The following is a 20,535-nucleotide window of genomic DNA, read 5'->3' as shown; positions in this document are numbered from 1 at the left end:
TTCGTTCACTTTATTGTTTTGTATTTCAGTGTTCAGTTCGTTTCATTAAATATTACATCATGAACACTTACCACGCTGTGCTTTGGTCCGATCCTTCTTCCACCTCTGAAAACCCTTACAAGTATCCTCACTACCCCATGATAGGTTTAGGTGTCTGATGCAGTTTTATTGATATATCAAGGGCTAGTGCATTGAGAACAAGGAGACAAAAATCTAAATATGGTTAACTGCATACTTGGAGTGTGTTTGAAAGTGGGCATTGCAAAAGAAGTGGATGGATCAATAGCGACGGATGTAACATCAGTGGATGGATCAATAGCGACGGATGTAACATCAGTGGATGGATCAATAGCGATGGGTGTAACTTCAGTGGATGGCTCAATAGCGATGGGTGTAACTTCAGTGGATGGCTCAATAGCGATGGGTTTAACATCAGTGGATGGATCAATAGCGATGGGTGTAGCATCAGTACTCCATTATTGGTTTTACGGGCCACAGCCAGGTGTACAGTGGGGGCCAGCTTACATTGCAGGTTAAGAGAACTAACGTAGCTTCTGTTGATCCTACCACTTCTGTTTACATGCCCACTTTCAGACACACTCCGTCTATGCAGTTACCCATGACTCCAAAAATCACCTAACATATTCAATGCAGGCTACATCCTACTTCCTGTTTGTCAGTATCATCGGGTCTCATGATTGGCTCAAGCATACCATGCAACTGATATGAACCAAATCATACAAAATAAAGGTATAGAGCATTATTTATTTACCATTTGGGACTCTTCACTTCAACACAATATACAACCAAGGTAAACAAAGTAAGTTTCCATTCATCAATCAGTTTTATTCGTTATCCATCATCCCAGTACCCCAGTACTATAGAAGAGCAATGCATTGATATTTCAACAATATATTTTATAAATAAATCAGACATTCTTTGATACAGTTTGTTAGTAGGACATAATAATAATGTTTAGTCCTATGGAATGAGGGTTCACTGGTGTGTTAGGCAGCAGCCAGGATGATTTTGCTGGGAAACAGCGCCTCCCTCTGGTTAAAGACCTGACCAACACCCTGTCCCTCACACACACGTTACAATACCTCCCATTGGTTTGTGACACATGTGCCCTGTCCAGAAACAACTCCTAGCCTCTTACCCCTTAGTGTGTGCGTTCTACACAACTTCCTAGCAGCTAGGGAGTTGTCTCTGGACATCACCAAACAGAGTAAACTGATAACCTCAGAGAGTCTGTGACACTCGCGTCTCTCTATTCAGTGTCACAGGAATAAGATAGCAGTATGTAAAGATAACTCTGAAATTGGGATGTGTGGGTACTAGGTAGGCCTATTCTCTGTACACGCCTGCCCACAAGGCTTTAGAAATAGCGGCATCAAAGTTACAGTGCAAAGCAACAGTATTGATGTAATGGCTTATAAAGTAAGCACGTGGCCATTATTCATACTCATCTCAAGTTTCCACATATTTTTATTCTGCTGGGGACAGAGTAATCTCGCTCGCCAGACTCAGGGAACTCTGCACAGTTGTGAGACGAGACTGCTTGCCGTGTGGGGTTTTAGGCTGGGTTTCTCCACATCACTTTGTGACATCGGCTGATGTAAAAAGGGCTTTATAGATACATTTGATTGATTGATTGACAGGAGACATATTGGAATGGAATGTAGGACTAAACCTGTTTCTTAAGCGGTTGGACTGTAGCTATCCAAACAATACACTCTGATATTGCCATACTCTCCTTCGACTTTCATCTGTGCGTGTGTCACATTGTGACCAATGCAGGACAGGTATGAAAACAGAGGGCCTCCGCACAGCAGACTGTATAGAAGGGATGGCGTTTGGCGCCCTCCAGTGGTCAGGGGCTGTCATAGGTGTGGGTGCTGGTCAACGGTCTAACAGGCAGACAAACTCGCGGAGCCCCTTCACTCACTTCCAGAATCCTGACACATTAAAGCTTTGATTACACACAGAGAAAAATAACAAACAAACACAACGCATAGCTCTGACACAGTCAATGCACATTCAAATAAGGAATAATTCATACTTAAAATATGTATCATTTAAATTCCCCCAAAAAAGGAAGTGGGAAACACATCTGGGACAGACAGGAGGTGCATCTCAATAGTCTAAAATAGATCCCGCTCCTGGTCTCCTCTCCTTTAACACAACAACACAACAGGTTAGGTGAAAGCAATACGGCTATGGCTGTTTTTCACTTGTCTCCACTCCTTTCATATCAGTGCAGATGAAGGAAAGAAGACAAGCGAGGAAACCACTTCAGACTATTGCCCAATGCCCATACAGATTCCTCTGGGCCTGCCCAGTCATGCGCCACCTCGTGGTCATACTATCCTATGACACCCCAGGATCAAAAACGTCAAAGCAGCATTCTCATATATAACCCCCAAAATGTATATATTCCTCTTTACAACATAACTATTGGTCTAATTGTTTTCTTCCACAAACACTTTTCCTCTTTAAACATTGTGAGCAACAAAACGATCATCACTAATAATAAATACACAAAATGGTGGATAGAGCTGGAGAGCAATGTCATCACTTCCTCTTCCTCCTCATCATCCCGGTGTGCACGTATGTAAGACGACAGACACACCAGACAGGAGACAAAGGGGAGGAACCTGGGAACCTGGCAAACTACACTACCCATGATCCTCAGCGTGGTAGGAGAATCCTTCTCCCCTGGTCTCCACCATCGACTTCACACAGACAGGATGTTTGGCTTGCCGAACTGGCTCATGATTTGTTTGCTTGTTTTGAGAGGACACAGAGATAGAGTGTACACTGACAGTCGTCGGAGTGGAGACGGTAGAAGTGCATTTATGTGCTCTGAGAAAAATTACAGCATGACAGAAAATGTCTAGCCGCAAGAGAAGCAAGGATCAAAAACAGAAGTGTCCGGGTGGGATGAGAGTGTGAGGTACTTTGGTGGGAGACATGCCTAACGGGAGTGAGAGGGTGGGAATAATATGATGGAGAGTTGAATGGATAAGTAAAGGATAGAGATTGAGGGAATAGGGTGCTACGGGACAGTAGGGAGAGAGGGAAGAGACTGAGGGGAGAGACTACGGGACAGTAGGGAGAGAGGGAAGAGACTGAGGGGAGAGACTACGGGACAGTCGGGAGAGAGGGAAGAGACTGAGGGGAGAGACTACGGGACAGTCGGGAGAGAGGGAAGAGACTGAGGGGAGAGACTACAGGACAGTAGGGAGAGAGGGAAGAGACTGCGGGGAGAGACTACGGGACAGTAGGGAGTGAGGAAAGAGACTGAGGGGAGAGACTACGGGACAGTAGGGAGAGAGGGAAGAGACTACGGGACAGAAGGGAGAGAGGGAAGAGACAGGGGAGAGACTACGGGACAGAAGGGAGAGAGGGAAGAGACTGAGGGGAGAGAGGGAAGAGACTGAGGGGAGAGACTATAGGACAGAAGGGAGTGAGGGGTGAAGGAGTAGGGTGTTATGGGACAGGGCCTGTGAATCTGAGTCGGTAAACTCACAGTGAAGGCACAGTGCTCTGTTTGTGTTGATCATTCATGCTGCTAAGAAGATGAAACAAGGAAGAAGAAGAACAAACAACGATGACGAAGAGAATGATCTTTGCCCTTTCCTCTCAACTCTCTTCGATCGTTTGGTTTGCTGCACCAGAGTCTGAGAGAGAGTTGAATTCCTTCTGAGGCACCAGAATATTACTCTGCTCATATTAAATCCGCCACAGAGACGGACAGAAGTTGGTGCTTTTCAATTCAGCTCTCTTTATCCGGCTTTAAAATATCCACTATGCCATACCATTTAGGCCCAACCTGCACAATACTGACAGAAACCCTCCCCATCTAAATCAGAATCAGAATCTTCTATCCCAGATTCAGAACCTTTCAGAATCAGAATCTTCTATCCCAGATTCAGAACCTTTCAGAATCAGAATCTTCTATCCCAGGTTCAGAATCTTTCAGAATCAGAATCTTCTATCCCAGATTCAGAACTTTCAGAATCATGTTTGAAACTGTGAGAGTTATGTGTTCTAGCGGCCGGTGGTTGGTTGAAGAAGGGGAGGAGAACCCCGTAAGGTAGTGAAGGGGAAGTCAGGAGAAAGCCGAGTGCAATCGTGGACATGGCATAACATGATTAGCATTTTGATTAGCATTTTATTAGGAACTCGATGTTAAACATCATCGTTTATTTTTTTTTAAATATGTAAAGACTATTCTACAAATTAAATATATTTGGTGTAATGCAGACATATTTCAATATTATAGACAGCTTCTTCTCAGATCACCTTATGGCTGGCTGATTATTGATCTGCCAATGCTGGATCCCAGTTTCAACCACATGTGAATCTCCCTCCCCTGACATACAGCCTCTAGGCTTGCTGTACTGTATGTCTAACATGGATGGGCAGACCCCGCTCCACTAAAACCATCTGTCATTTTGTGTCACAACAGAAGCCACTGTTCACTGACTGGGCATTGTGCAGGCTGGGCCTCAGATGGAGTGACCTCATCAACATTAGACAGACAAACCCGACAGACCAATAGGAGTGTTTCCTTTGTTCAATTCACGTTCCTTCATTGTGCCATGTTCATGTTCCTCTAACTAGGTTTTTTTTTATTTTTTAGATTTGGAGTAAGTTATTATGTTTTTGCATTCTGGAGACATGCCACATGCCCCTCTCAGCGAACAAGTTGTGTCCTTCCAGCGGGCGCTCCTCCTGGTCCAGGTCATGTGACGCTCTGGGGTGGGGTGGGGGGTGGGTGCGGACGAAGGGTCGGGGGAAGTGCCTCAGGGGTCAAAGGGCAAAGGTCGCTCTAGGTGTATCATGGGATAGGGTGTCAGATTGGCTTGTCATGTGTTCCAGATGAGACCCAGCTGCCCCTTTCTGGTTGCTGAGGTAACGAGGGGCGTGGGCTTAGAGAGAGCAGATAGGGGGGTTGTGGGAGTTAGAGATTTTCTGGGGGGAGGGAGAGTGACTTCAGGTATAGGGGTGTTTCTGTGTGTGTGTGGGGGGTGGATAGGGATGGTTTAGGAATATTGGCTGGGGGGAGGGGGGGGGGGGCAAAGAGTGACCAGATCAGATGTCACATTTACAGTTTCTGCTTCCCTGAGATGATGCTGCTGTAGAGCTCCTGGTGCAGCTCCACATAGCGCCCCCTGCTGGGGTCAAGGAAGTACAGTTTGTTTGACGTGATGCTTGGGTCAAAACCCTCCCGCCGCATCTCTGTCTTCTGGAACTTATAGGTGCCTGGAGGAGGAGAGTGAGGGAGAAGAGGAGAGGTGGTAGTGCGGTAGAGAAGTGTGCACTAGTTCACTACTTCCCACAAATCTAAAAGCATTGGATTGCCGGAGGCATGGGCTAGTGGGAGTTTCCGCCACATTTCTTATACCAGTAATTTCATTTCAAAGTGAACAAATGCACACTTTGGGAGGAAGGAGAGATCATTGGGACACAGCTCCAGACTGAACCCACCTGTCTTGTTGACCTCGTTGAGGAAGCGTAGGAAGACGGGTCGTGCGTATGGCGGCAGGGCTTTCTCCAGATCCTTCCCAAACTTGTCCAGGTCTGTAGACCTCTCTGGGTCTGCTACGGCAGCCATCCCAGCCTTCCCCTCGGCTCCTGAGACAACATAAAACCCCAAAAGCTTTTATTTATTTTACTAACCTCGATTTAATTAACCTCGATTTAACCAGGAAAAGACCACTGAGGTTATACAACTCTTTTGAAAGGGCGACCTGTACATACAACTAGTGAAAGATCAAGTCATTCACATCTGCTGTAACAACCAAGAGGCGGCTGGAATTGCCTTAAAGAGGAAAACATGCTTTAGTGATGACATCATGGGGTCAAACATTCCAAAGCCTGTCTGCTGCTCAGTGCTCACCGCCACCACATTACCGCCAGTAGGCGACATGGTCGGTCGGCAAAGCACAGTCAAGCAGACAGACGTGACTAACAACATATCCTTGAGAGCGCAAAGCAAAGCACACACCCGTGACACGCCATTGGCAGTCACAGCGCTGCAGTTCTTCCTCTTCTCCTCCCATCACCAGAACTGGGGAGAGTTTCACATAAGCTTTGAAGCTAACGTGGTGCTCTATTTCGACATGGCGACTCAGTCCGACGCCCCTCGTAGAACGGCAAAGTGCTTCCTTTGACACATTCTGTTTGGTCACATGCAGAAGAAACATCGATTGATACGCTCTCTTGGCTGTGTGGCTGGGTTTGTCCACAGAAAGTTAAAAAAGTGCCAGGGTATCTATGACCCTTTCCGTGGGGAAACTATAATGCTTAAGAGGTGGGGTGAGGGTAACATGGATTATGTCCCCACTGCTGAAAAAAAAAAGAGCCGTGCTGACCTAGGGTGGTCTAGCATCCTTAGGTCATATATATAGTAGCAGGCTCAGGGGGGTGGGGTTTCCACTTCACCCAGTTCAATGGGGGGGGGGGGGGGGGGGGGGGGGGGGCAGTCCAGGTCACAACAGTTAATATAGATCGCACGCACACCTCTCCCTGTTTGTGCAGCCCGCTTCCTCTTTTATCCCCAAGCACTCCATGGCTTAATGATCCACATGCTTGCCTCGTTGGGGCAGGAAGTCCATATAAGGCTCGGGGGTGGAGCCAGAGCAAGATATCTCCCTTCAATCACCACTCCCCTCACCTCTCCTTGCCTTCTGCCCAAATACATATACCGTTCTGAGAATATGAAATATACTTATTCATGTCACGGAGGGAGAGAGGGGAATGCATAATGTTTACATTCTGTCCGGATATGTTATTGTTAGCCATCAAGGATCCTATGGGAGGAAAATAGACGGTCTGGTACGAGTCAACATGACAGCCGTGAGTTGGGGAGGAGTGAGCACTTTTGGGCAGAGGTCAGGTCAAATGAATTGAGGAAGAACAGATATCACTAAGGCTCTGCCTAGCAAGAGAGATGCATCGGCTGTTCAGATGTGTAAGAGGAGACTCAGCATAGGAGAAAGGGTTAAATACCAGCGCTTGTGTGATTATGTATTTTGTCTTATGCAGCTGTGTGTGAATAAACTTGGTTTGAGATTTATTAAGCATCCGTGAGTTTTAATAGGTTAATTTAGAACCTAACAAAACTGAACAAAAATATAAATGCAACATGTAAAGTGTTGGTCTTTGTTTCATGAGCTGAAATAAAAGATCCCAAAAATTTTCCACACGCACAAAAAGCTTATTTCTCTCCAATTTCTCTCCAAGGTGCACCTGTGTATAATAAAAGGCCACTAAAATGTGCCGTTTTGTAACACAACACAATGCCACAGACGTCTCAAGTTTTGAGGGAGTGTGCAATTGGCATGCAGACTGCAGGAATGTCCACCAGAGCTGTTGCCAGATAATGTAATGTTAATTTCTCTACCATAAGCTGACTCCAACGTCAGTGTTACAGAATTTGGCAGTAGGTCCAACCAGCCTAATAACTGTAGAGCACGTGTAACCACACCAGCCCAGAACCTCAACATCCGGCTTCTTTATCGGCGGGATCGTCAGAGGGGGGAGGGTGGGTGCTGAGGAGTATTTGTGTCTGTAATAAAGCCCTTTTGTGGGGAAAAACTCATTCTGATTGGCTGGGCCTGGCTCTACAGTGGGTGGGTCTGATTCCCAAGGGTGTGGTCCTATGCCGTCCCAGGCCCACCCATGGATGTGCCGCTGCCCAGTCATGTGAAACCCATAGATTAGGGCCTAATGAATTTATTTCAACTGACTCATTTCCTTATATGAACTGTAATTCAGTCAAATCTTTGAAATTGTTGCATGTTGCATTTATATTTTTGTTCAGTGTATATATATATATATATATATGAGATCTGTGAGATCTGTGTTACTGTACCTGGGACCTCGACTCCGTAGACCACCACGTCCTTCATGTCCAATAGACGACTCAACGTCCCCTCCACTTCCGTGGTCGACACGTTCTCTCCCTTCCAGCGGAACGTGTCCCCAGTACGGTCCTTAAAGTACATGTAGCCATACTGGTCCATGATGAGGACATCGCCTTGAGGGAGACAGGGGTAATAAGCATAAGAATGTGTGTGTGTGTGTGTGTGTGTGTATGCGTGCGTTTGTAAATTACAAGTAACCATACTGGTCCATGATGCCTCAACACCACAGAATGTGTGTGAGAGAGAGAGAGAGAGAGAAAACAAGAGAGAGAGAGAGAAAACAAGAGAGAGAAAACAAGAGAGAGAGAGAGAGAGAGAGAAAATAAGAGAGAGAAAACAAGAGAGAGAGAGAGAGAGAGAGAGAGAGAAAACAAGAGAGAGAAAACAAGAGAGAGAGAGAGAGAGAGAGAGAGAGAGAGAGAGAGAGAGAGAGAGAGAAAATAAGAGAGAGAAAACAAGAGAGAGAGAGAGAGAGAGAGAGAGAGAGAGAGAGAAAACAAGAGAGAGAAAGAAAACAAGAGAGAGAAAGAAAACAAGAGAGAGAGAGAGAGAGAGAGAGAGAGAGAGAAAATAAGAGAGAGAAAACAAGAGAGAGAAAACAAGAGAGAGAGAGAGAGAAAATAAGAGAGAGAAAACAAGAGAGAGAGAGAGAGAGAGAGAGAGAGAGAGAGAGAGAAGAGAAAACAAGAGAGAGAGAGAGAGAGAGAGAGAACAAGAGAGAGAGAGAAAACAAGAGAGAGAAAACAAGAGAGAGAGAGAGAGAGAGAGAGAAAACAAGAGAGAGAAAACAAGAGAGAGAGAGAGACAGATAAAAAAAGGGGAAAGAGAGAAAGAGGGAGAAAAGGAGACAGCGTGAGAGAGCGAGAGATTGATTGATTGATTGATTGATTGATAGAGACAGGGGGATCTATGATTAAGTTTAGTAGCCTTTTACCTGACAGATAGGCACTGTCTCCCTTCTTGAAGACGTTGTTAGCGATCTTCTTGGTGGTGGCTCCTTCGTTCACGTAGCCATCAAACCTTCTCAGGGGATCATTCTGAATGATCCTACCCACCAACTGGCCGGGCTCACCTAGACAGACAGAGACAGAGAGAGAGACAGAGAGAGAGAGAGAGAGACAGAGAGTCTATTACATAAAGCAACAGGCCTGGCCAACTCAACTACTGCAAACACAACAAACACAACATTTTAGTCACAGCGACCTTTTGTGCAACCTTGCTGCTTTTGTTAACAAATGTTTACTTAGTTTACTTAACCAAGTATACACAGTCTGCGGTTGTCCATTCCACCAGTTTGCTTTGGGTTTTGCTTCTCCTAATAGACATTGGTGAACTAAAATGTGACTTTATAGGTGGGGGGCAAAACTAAATATTCAACCACTGTAAAGAGAAAAAAAAAGAAGGTATAAATAGGTATTGAATGGGTATAGGACGGGGACGTACCAGGCTTGCATGGGATGCAGACTCCATCGGGCCCTCTAGTGAGCTCCATAGTCTCTTCGTCCACCTTCACCAGTCTGATGGGGTAGATGAAGGGGAGGATCTGGCTGTTGAACCCGCACGCTCCCGTCTGGTGGATAGATAGCATTACTACGACATTACCACACTGTAACATCAACCCAACTAACAACTAGTGGGTACACTACAGGGTTGTGCGGTAGATGAAAGGGGAGGATCTGGCTGCTGGACCCGCTACGCTACCGTCTGACAATAGAGGCAACACTACCACATACAACTACTGGTCAGCCCAAACTACTGGTCAACCCAAACTACTGGTCAACCCAATTCAACTACTGTTACAGACAAACGGTGCACTGAAACTCTGTTAACCTTACAGCCAATAGCTACGTAGGTCAGACGAGGCAAACCAATGGGAGAAATTCAATGTAGAGTGACAACTAATACAGTATTTTACTCCTGATGATTAAATACCATACAATAAACGACAAGACTGGTGAGTTCTTTGAGCCCCGTGAGAACATAATTAAGACCAGGCAGCGTTACAAAGTGGACGTCGATCCCCATGGATTAGATACTATAGTAAAAGACCAGAACATGCCCCATGAGAGCCATATCATCTGAGATCTAGGTTTGTGCTAGAACCAAAATGTCCGCCTCAACGCCTCACCATGTTGCCGAAGTTGCCTAGGCTGCAGTTGCACTCTGTGGCACCATAGAACTCTGCTATCTGTGGCACGTTGAAGCGAGAGGTGAACTCCTCCCAGATGGACTGGCGCAGGCCGTTACCCAGCGCCATGCGGACCGGGTGTTGCCGCTCTATGTCCTTTACTGGCTGGTTCAACAGGTACCGGCAGATCTCCCCGATGTACTGGACAATCTGGAGAACAGAGTCAATCAGTCAGTCAATCCATCAATCACCAGCACAGCGAGACAAGGGGGTATGAGTGAGGAACTACAACACCTGGCCACACACACACCACTCTTAACACCCTTACTTTATTATTCCACAAATCTTCTTGAGCTACAGTACCGTTCAAAAGTTTAAGGTCACTTAGAAAGGTCCTTGTTTTTGAAAGAAAAGCTACTTTTTTGTCCATTAAAATAACATCAAATTGATCAGAAATACAGTGTAGACATTGTTAATGTTGTAAATGACTATTGTAGCTGGAAATGGCAGAATTGTTATGGAATATCTACATAGGCGCACAGAGGCCCATTATCAGCAACCATCCCTCCTGTGTTCCAATGGCACGTTGTGTTAGCTAACAGCGCAAACTGGCTCTAACCAGAATAGAGAGAGGAGTGGGAGGCCCCGGTGCACAACTGAGCAAGAGGACAAGTACATTAGAGTGTCTAGTTTGAGAAACAGACACCTCACAAACCCTCAACTGGCAGCTTCATTAAATAGTACCCGCAAAACACCAGTCTCAATGTCAACAGTGAAGAGGCGACTCCGGGATGCTGGCCTTCCAGGCAGAGTTGCAAAGAGAAAGCCATATCTATGTCCAGTGTCTGTGTTCTTTTGCCCATCTTAATATTTTATTTTTATTGGCCAGTCTGAGATAAGGCTTTTTCTTTGACACTCTCCTAGAAGGCCAGCATCCCGGAGTCGCCTCTTCACCGTTGACGTTGAGATTGGTGTTTTGCAGGTACTATTTAATGAAGCTGCCAGTTGAGGACTTGTGAGGTGTCTGTTTCTCAAACTAGACACTCTAATGTACTTGTCCTCTTGCTCAGTTGTGCACCGGGGCCTCCCACTCCTCCGTCTATTCTGGTTAGGGCTAGTTTGCGCTGTTCTGTGAAGGGAGTAGTACACAGCGATGTATGAGATGTTCAGTTTCTTGGCAATTTCTAGCATGGAATAGCTTTCCTTTCTCAGAACAAGAATAGACTGATGAGTTTCAGAAGAAAGTTCTTTGTTTCTGGGAATTTTGAGCCTGTAATCGAACCCACAAAAGCTGATGCTCCAGATACTCAACTAGTCTTTAATCAGCACACCAGTTTTCAACTGTGCTAACATAATTGCAAAAGGGTTTTCTAATGATCAATTAGCCTTTTAAAATTATAAACTTGGATTAGCTAACACAACGTGTCATTGGAACACAGGAGTGATGGTTGCTGATAATGGGTCTCTGTATGCCTATGTAGATATTCCATAAAAATTATGCAGTTTCCAGCTACTATAGTCATTTACAACAATAACTACACTGTATTTCTGATCAATTTGATGTTATTTTAAATGGACAAAAAAAAGTTGCTTTTCTATCCAAAGCAAGGACATTTCTACGTGACCCCGAACTTTTGAACGGTAGTGTATCTTTGGGTACTTCTGTAGAAAAACAGACAACAACCTGCTTTTATAATGCTGTCTACAACCCTTTGCAGAGCCCTTACCCAAAAACACTACCTCAGATTTCACTACTTAGACATCCTGAACAGATTTCTCCCAGACCCCCTAATCCTAAAACCAAATCTCCCTGCGCTATCGTTGAGCTTTTCTGTAGATAAACATCAGCCCAGTGGAACAATACATTAACAACACTACCTTCTAAACCAAACTAACCCAAAACATGTACAGTATCTCCTCTCAGTCTCTACTGATCCCCACTTTCCTTTTCTGTACAGATGTATCCTCCAGTCTCTGAGCTACTCTGTACTCATTCGGCTACGGAGTTAGATAGCTCACTATGCGGAGTGTGTGTGTGTCTGTGGCTCACCGTGCAGTTGTACTTGGCACAGTCATCCCAGAACCGGGAGGCAGAGAACTTCTTCTTGATGACCACTGTCATGCCATGGATCAGGCACTGCCCCACTCCGACTATGTTACCTGGGCAACATATGTATGTGTTTAGTATTTCAGAGGTAACACACACACACACACGGACACCTATAGCCACGGAAAGTAGTTTGCTGGGTGGGCGATGCTGAATTTGTTTTTATTTTGCCTGCGCTATTCATAAAAAGAAAAACGAGTTCTGAGTATTTGTTTTTAGTCAGATTTTTCAGGCGGTGCTGCAGCGACCTCAGCACCCCTACTTTCCGCGACTATGACTGACACGCACACACACGCGTGCACGCACACACATTTAGCTTCACCCTCTCAAGCACACACTCGCACCTACACATGCACGTACACAGACACGCACAGGCATGTGCAGACACACACACCACGTGCAGACACACACACACACACACACACACACACACACACACACACACACACACACACACACACCACACCCGCACTCGCAGCACTGTTACCTGCAGAGTGGTAGAGTGGAAGGCAATCGTACATCACGTCATCAGACGTCATCCCGAAGCCATAGTATACCAACGCTGCCATGCGGTAGTACCTGTCAAGCACAGGTGGGAGAGAGAGAGACAGTTAGAAGAGGGGGAAGGAGGGATGGAGTGAAAGAGAGAGACAGTTAGAAGAGGGGGAAGGAGGGATGGAGTAAAAGAGAGAGACAGTTAGAAGAAGGGGAAGGAGGGATGGAGTGAAAGAGAGAGACAGTTAGAAGAGGGGGAAGGAGGGATGGAGTGAAAGAGAGAGAGACAGTTAGAAGAGGGGGAAGGGGGGGATGGAGTGAAAGAGAGAGAGACAGTTAGAAGAGGGGGAAGGAGGGATGGAGTGAGAGACAGTTAGAAGAGGGGGAAGGAGGGATGGAGTGAGAGACAGTTAGAAGAGGGGGAAGGAGGGATGGATGAGAGACAGTTAGAAGAGGGGGAAGGAGGGATGGAGTGAAAGAGAGAGAGACAGAAGAGGGGGAAGGAGGGATGGAGTGAAAGAGAGAGAGACAGTTAGAAGAGGGGGAAGGAGGGATGAGTGAGAGACAGTTAGAAGAGGGGGAAGGAGGGATGGATGAGAGACAGTTAGAAGAGGGGGAAGGAGGGATGGATGAGAGAGTTAGAAGAGGGGGAAGGAGTGATGGAGTGAAAGAGAGAGACAGTTAGAAGAGGGGGAAGGAGGGATGGAGTGAAAGAGAGAGACAGTTAGAAGAGGGGGAAGGAGGGATGGAGTGAAAGAGAGAGACAGTTAGAAGAGGGGGAAGGAGGGATGGAGTGAAAGAGAGAGACAGTTAGAAGAGGGGGAAGGAGGGGTGGAGTGAAAGAGAGAGATCCAGTGCCTTCAGAAAGTATTTACACCTTGACTTTTTCCACATTTTGTTTTTGTTACAAGTCTGAATTGAAAATGGATTCAATTGAGATTTGTCGTCACTGGCCAACACACAATACCCCACAATGTCAAAAGTGGATTTATGTTTTCCGAAAGTTTTACAGATGAATTAAAAATGAAAAGCTAAAATGTCTTGGGTCAATAAGTGTTCAACGCCTTTGTTATCGCAAAACTAAATAAGGCCAGGAGTTAAAATGTGCTTAACAATTCACATCATAAGTTGTATGGACTCTGTGTGCAATACTTGTGTTTAACATGATTTTAGAATGACGTCCTCATCTCTGTACCCCACACAGATAATTGTAAGGTCCCTCAGTCTAACAGTGAATTTCAAACACAGATTCAACCACAAAGACCCGGGAGGTTTTCCAATGACTCGCAAAGAAGGGCTCCTATTGACAGATGGGTACACATTTAAAAAGCATACATTGAATATCCCTTTGAGCATGGTGAAGTTATTCATTACACTTTGGATGGAGTATCAATACACCAAGGCACTGCAAACATACAGGCATCCTTCCTAACTCAGTTGCCAGAGAGGAAGGAAACGGTTCAGGGATTTGATCATGACACCAGTGGTGACTTTAAAACTGTTACAGAGTTTAATGGCTGTGATAAGAGAAAACTGAGGATGGATCAACAACATTGTAGTTACTCCACAATACTAACCTAATTGACAGAGTGAAAAGAAGGAAGCCTGTACAACATTTTTAGAAATCCAAAACATGCATCCTGTTTGCAACAAAGCACTAAAGTAATACTGCATGGGCAAAGCAGTTCACTTTTTGTCCTGAATACAAATTGTTGAGTACCACTTTCCACATTATCAAGCAAAGTGGTGGCTGCATCATGTTATGGGTATGCTTGTAATCGTTAAGGACTGGGGAGTTTTTGGGGATAAAAAATAAACAGTATGGAGCTAAGCACGGGCAAAATCCTAGAGGAAAACTTGGTTCAGTCTGCTTTCCACCAGACACTGGGAGATTAATTCATCTTTCAGCAGGACAATAACCTAAAACACAAGGCAAAATCTACACTGGAGGTGCTTAACAACCAATTTGACAGAGCTTGAAGAATTTTGAAAATAATAATAAGCAAATGTTGCACAATCCAGGTGAGAATATCTCTTAAAGACTTACCCAGAAAGACGCAGCTGTAATCACTGCCAAAGGTGCTTCTACAAAGTATTGACTCAGGGGTGGGAATACTTATGTACAGTGGGGCAAAAAAGTATTTAGTCAGCCACCAATTGTGCAAGTTCTCCCACTTAAAAAGATGAGAGGCCTATAATTTTCATCATAGGTACACTTCAACTATGACAGACAAAATGAAGAAAAAAAAAATCCAGAAAATCACATTGTAGGATTTTTAATGAATTTATTTGCAAATGATGGTGGAAAATAAGTATTTGGTCACCTACAAACAAGCAAGATTTCTGGCTCTCACAGACCTGTAACTTCTTCTTTAAGAGGCTCCTCTGTCCTCCACTCGTTACCTGTATTAATGGCACCTGTTTGAACTTGTTATCAGTATAAAAGACACCTGTCCACAACCTCAAACAGTCACACTCCAAACTCCACTATGGCCAAGACTTAAGAGCTGTCAAAGGACACCAGAAACAAAATTGTAGACCTGCACCAGACTGGGAAGACTGAATCTGCAATAGGTAAGCAGCTTGGTTTGAAGAAATCAACTGTGGGAGCAATTATTAGGAAATGGAAGACATACAAGACCACTGATAATCTCCCTCGATCTGGGGCTCCAAGCAAGATCTCACCCCGTGGGGTCAAAATGATCACAAGAACGGTGAGCAAATATCCTAGAACCACACGGGGGGACCTAGTGAATGACCTGCAGAGAGCTGGGACCAAAGTAACAAAGCCTACCATCAGTAACACACTACGCCGCCAGAGACTCAAATCCTGCAGCACCAGACGTGTCCCCCTGCTTAAGCCAGTACATGTCCAGGCCCGTCTGAAGTTTGCTAGAGAGCATTTGGATGATCCAGAAGAAGATTGGGAGAATGTCATATGGTCAGATGAAACCAAAATATAACTTTTTGGTAAAAACTCAACTTGTCGTGTTTGGAGGACAAAGAATGCTGAGTTGCATCCAAAGAACACCATACCTACTGTGAAGCATGGGGGTGGAAACATCATGCTTTGGGGCTGTTTTTCTGCAAAGGGACCAGGACGACTGATCCGTGTAAAGGAAAGAATGAATGGGGCCATGTATCGTGAGATTTTGAGTGAAAACCTCCTTCCATCAGCAAGGGCATTGAAGATGAAACGTGGCTGGGTCTTTCAGCATGACAATGATCCCAAACACACCGCCCGGGCAATGAAGGAGTGGCTTCGTAAGAAGCATTTCAAGGTCCTGGAGTGGCCTAGCCAGTCTCCAGATCTCAACCCCATAGAAAATCTTTGGAGGGAGTTGATAGTCCGTGTTGCCCAGCAACAGCCCCAAAACATCACTGCTCTAGAGGAGATCTGCATGGAGGAATGGGCCAAAATACCAGCAACAGTGTGTGAAAACCTTGTGAAGACTTACAGAAAATGTTTGACCTCTGTCATTGCCAACAAAGGGTATATAACAAAGTATTGAGATAAACTTTTGTTATTGACCAAATACTTATTTTCCACCATAATTTGCAAATAAATTCATTAAAAATCCTACAATGTGATTTTCTGGATGTTTTTTTCTCATTTTGTCTGTCATAGTTGAAGTGTACCTATGATGAAAATTACAGGCCTCTCTCATCTTTTTAAGTGGGAGAACTTGCACAATTGGTGGTTGACTAAATAATTTTTTGTCCCACTGTAAATTACATATTACTGTATTTCATTTTGAATAAATGTGCTAAAATCTTATAACACATGTTTTCACTTTGTCATTATGTGGTATTGTGTGTAGACGGATGAGAAAATACATCTATACATTTTTTAAATTCAGGCTGTAACACAACAAAATGTGCAATAAGTCAAGGGGCAGTAATACTTCCTGAAGTCACGATAGATAGATAGATAGATAGATAGATAGATAGATAGATAGAGAGAGCACCCGCACTCGTCTTTCTACAAACACTCCTCTTTGAAAAGGAGCTCCTCAGAGATAGTGTAGAGAAAGACAAGAAACAAAGAGAGGGAGTGAGTGAGTGAGAGAGAATAGAGAGAGAATAGAGAGAGAGAGAGAGAGAGAGAGAGAGAGAGAGAGAAGAGGAGCTACTTAGTGCCTACCTGCTGTGAACCACAATGGCAGCTTTGGGCATCCCAGTGGTCCCAGATGTGTAGATGTAGAACAGACGATCTGTAAGACAGAGACAAGAAATCAATAAACACATACAAAAACAAATAAGGGAAAAAACAGTCAAAATAAAGGAAATACAATAGAAAACAGTGGACAAACCAGTACAACTATGGGCTTGATTGATCTTGCCTGGCTAGCGCAATGGAAGCAATGGAATAGTCCCAAAAGTGGAAACACTGCACTTCAGACAGGTTCAATCAAATGCTCAAAATATTTGTAAGAATAAACTATTTGAGCCCAGGTCTGGCTCCTTATACAGTGTCTGAGTGTGATTGGATGGATATTTTGAGTGACAGATTGACTGACCTGTGAAGCAGCGGTCTGGGCGGCTGGGCAGGTGGATGGGGGCAGCGTCCAGAAGAGGCTCCAGGCACTCTGTCCCCACAGGAACCTGTTTGGGGTCCCAGTCCCCTGAACACAGCATCTGCACTGTCTTCCCCATGGAACTGTGTACCTCACACATGGCTGGACGACGGAGGGAGAGGAGGGATGGGGAGGGACGGAGGGAGGGAGTGGGAGAGAGAAATGACAGGAGAGAGTGAGTTAAAAGTTAATTTCACAGAAACAGAGACGCAAATAAAATAAAAACCTACTCGGTCTGCATTCTCTCAGCAGGAAAATATGCTGACTGCATTTGGCATGTTTAAAACGCAGAGGGGTGCAGGGTTCCCTGACTTAAACATATAAACCAACGGATAAAAGATAAGACTTGATATATACTGTATGCTTTATCATTAGTCTGAACAGGACCCCACATCTCTACATAGTTAATAGTCATGTGTCCTTCCTCTTCTTACTATAGATTAGACATCTCTCTCTCTCTCTCTCCTTTCTCTGTCATCCTCCATCTGTCGAGGCTCCTCGTCTGTGTATTCCAGTTCAAATATAATAAAGGCTGGCCTGCAAATTTGGAACACTTCCTCCTCGCGTTCGTAGGCAGACATGTTGGACGCGTAAACACGTCGGAAGCATAGTAGTTTGAAAGAAAATATATATATATTAGCTAGCTAGTGGACACGTTGTTGTGGACTGGCTAGACTGCTTCTGAACCAAATGAAATCAAATTGCATTTGTCACAAGCACCGAATACAAAAGGGTATAGACTTTACCGTGACATGCTTGCTTTACAAGCCCTTCCCAAGAGAATGCAGAGCGATGCAGAGTAAAATAATAATAATACAATTTTAACACAAGAGGAATAAAATAAAATACACAATATATACAGGGAGTATCAGTACCAGATCCATGAGCAGGGGTACGAGATATTGGAGGTAGATATGTACATGAAAGCAGGGTAAAGTGACTAGGCATCAGGATAGATAGATAGATAGATAATAAATAATAAGTGGTGGCTGCATCATGTTATGGGTATGCTTGTAATGGTTAAGGACTGGGGAGTTTTCACAGGATAAAAAAATAAACAGAATGGAGCTAAGCACAGGCAAGATCCTAGAGGATAACCTGGTTCAGTCTGCTTTCCACCAGACAATGGGAGATGAATTCACCTTTCAGAAGGACAATAAACTAAAGTGACTAGGTATCATGATAGATAATAATAAGAGTAAAATAAAAGAACAGAGTAACAGCAGCATATAATGACCATAAAAGTGTGTACAGTATGTGTGTGTCGCGCAGTAGCGAGAGGAACGAGTACAAGTACAAGGCAATATGCTTGCGGCAGAAATTATAGCTTGAGTTCAACAAAATGGATTATAACGTTGCAGATAAAGTTAGGTATGACACAATTTTAGAATTAAAACTAACAAAATTTGGAAAAAGTCAAGGGGTCTGAATACTTTCCGAATGCACTGTTTGTCTGTAAAACCAGCCCGTGGTGTATACAATTTCCTTAAAACAAAGGCTTTCAGCCAGAGGTGGCACCACAGGTCCCAGAGTGGTTTGGGGAGAAGAAAAAAAATAGCTGGGCCCAGTAGTTTTTCCTGATCTGGTAACGTAACCAGGTAAAACTCCGGACCTCATACAGTATAACGTGATTAATCTTTTGTAAAAAGGTTTAATATGGGCTATGATGGAACCACAGTTTTTCTAATCAGGTCACACGGTTTTAAAAAACTCCTGGAAAAACTCCTCGGGGAGGATGAAAACCCTGTCAAACTGCAACCTTGTACTTGTTCATATGAATGATATTTTAAGGACTTGCGGGGGGTTCCTATACACAGACACAAAGGAAGCAACATGATTAGACAATAAAAGTTACAGGGCTGAGCTTGATTTTATGCAGGTTTGCATCGTGTAGTCCTGCCCTATGCAACTGTAGGTCTAATAAAATATAAACTCAAGAGTTTTTGCTTGTGTCTGTCGGGAGCACAGGCGGCTAGTGGCACCTTAATTGGGGAGAACGGGCTCATAGAAGTGTCTGCAACGACATAAATGGAATGGTTTCCATGTGTTTGATACCATTCCATTCACTCCATTCCAACCATTATAATGAGCCATCCTCCCCTCGCCTGCCTCCTGTGGTCGTGAGTGATGTGTTAAAAAAGTGGAGAGCGCCCCTTGAGCTTTGTGCGTTGGGCCCGGTCCGCGCTACCTGCAATTTCCGTGAATCTGATTGGTCATGGCATGCAAAGAGCCTGCAGCAACACTCCGATGTGAAGGACAGAGAAAATGTGCGTGAGTCGAAGAATCATGAGTCAAATCGGTTTGAAAAAGCAGTACTTTGCCCCTCTTTTATACGCTTTGCGTCGATATATTATATTAAATTAAAATTAAAATTGGAGTATTAATCGCCACCTCGCCCTGCTTCCAGCAACCTGTCACTCAACCAATCACTCCTTCCGTCCACTCCCTCCATCCCCCCCACTTCCTCACCTAGTCCTACATCCTCTCCTCCCTCCACCCCCCTCTCCTCACCCTTAGTCAGCTCGCTGCCGAACACCACAGCCTTGGCGTTGGAAATGGTGACACAGTGCACCAAGGCCTCCAGCCTCAGGTTGAAGTTGATCAGGGCCGCCTCCACACCAATCTTGGCCATACCCAGCCAGAGGCCCACGTACTGGGACCGGCTCTCCATGAAGAGAGCCACCACATCCCCTTCCACGAAGCCCCTCTGGAGCAGCAGGTTGGCCACGCGGTTGGAGTACTCGTCCAGCTGCCGGAAGGACCACTTCTCGCCGGTGCCTTCAAAGATGAGCGCTGTCTTGTCCCCATGGCGACGCACGGTCTCTGCGAAGATCTTCGGGAGGGTATTTCGTTCCCGCAGGTGACGCTTGACGTTCCATTTCACCTTGATGAGGACGCCCGCTGCACTGTAGGGGTGGAAGGAGGTGAAGGATAGGGTGAGAATACGACGACAACAACAACAACAACAGCTCAAAGGTGCTAAGAGTCTAAAGAGAACAACAAAGTTAATCTGAATGTTGAGACATGGTAGTAAACTGGGCCGTGTTCACTAGGCACCAAACAGACAGAATCAGTTTGAAACAGGGAGGGACTACCTAAACTTAAGTGCCCTAATGAACACGACCCTGATGTTGTTCTGCATGTTTTTTCCTGACTATTTAGCAGTGGACGTGATGTACATAGTGATAAAGCAATACCATCGATCTCTGTTTTGCATCTGGTATCAAAGTTCAAATTGAGAAATTTCTAGAATTCTATGCTGTATTCTTAAAAATCCAATGTAGCCATTTT

At 44.8% G+C, this 20,535-nt stretch overlaps 1 protein-coding gene across 1 annotated transcript in view; it reads right to left on the bottom strand.

The window, feature by feature from the left end:
* Positions 1 to 825: 825 nt before the first annotated feature.
* Positions 826 to 20,535, bottom strand: part of LOC139408910 (long-chain fatty acid transport protein 4-like) — a 31,502-nt gene continuing 11,792 nt past the window's right edge. The window contains exons 3-13 of the mRNA XM_071153360.1: positions 19,756 to 20,150; positions 17,188 to 17,346; positions 16,812 to 16,881; positions 12,660 to 12,751; positions 12,116 to 12,225; positions 10,066 to 10,275; positions 9,381 to 9,507; positions 8,872 to 9,009; positions 7,886 to 8,050; positions 5,497 to 5,643; positions 826 to 5,271 (exon numbers count right to left, since the gene is read on the bottom strand). Coding sequence (XP_071009461.1) covers positions 5,114 to 5,271; positions 5,497 to 5,643; positions 7,886 to 8,050; positions 8,872 to 9,009; positions 9,381 to 9,507; positions 10,066 to 10,275; positions 12,116 to 12,225; positions 12,660 to 12,751; positions 16,812 to 16,881; positions 17,188 to 17,346; positions 19,756 to 20,150 — 1,771 coding nt within the window. The 3' untranslated portion in view covers positions 826 to 5,113. The remainder of the gene's footprint in view (positions 5,272 to 5,496; positions 5,644 to 7,885; positions 8,051 to 8,871; positions 9,010 to 9,380; positions 9,508 to 10,065; positions 10,276 to 12,115; positions 12,226 to 12,659; positions 12,752 to 16,811; positions 16,882 to 17,187; positions 17,347 to 19,755; positions 20,151 to 20,535) is intronic.

This window comes from Oncorhynchus clarkii, chromosome 5 (assembly GCF_045791955.1).
Source record: "Oncorhynchus clarkii lewisi isolate Uvic-CL-2024 chromosome 5, UVic_Ocla_1.0, whole genome shotgun sequence".
In the NCBI taxonomy this organism is placed as follows: domain Eukaryota; kingdom Metazoa; phylum Chordata; class Actinopteri; order Salmoniformes; family Salmonidae; genus Oncorhynchus; species Oncorhynchus clarkii.
Note: the sequence above shows the minus strand (reverse complement) of the source record. Positions and strands in the feature narration are given on the sequence as shown.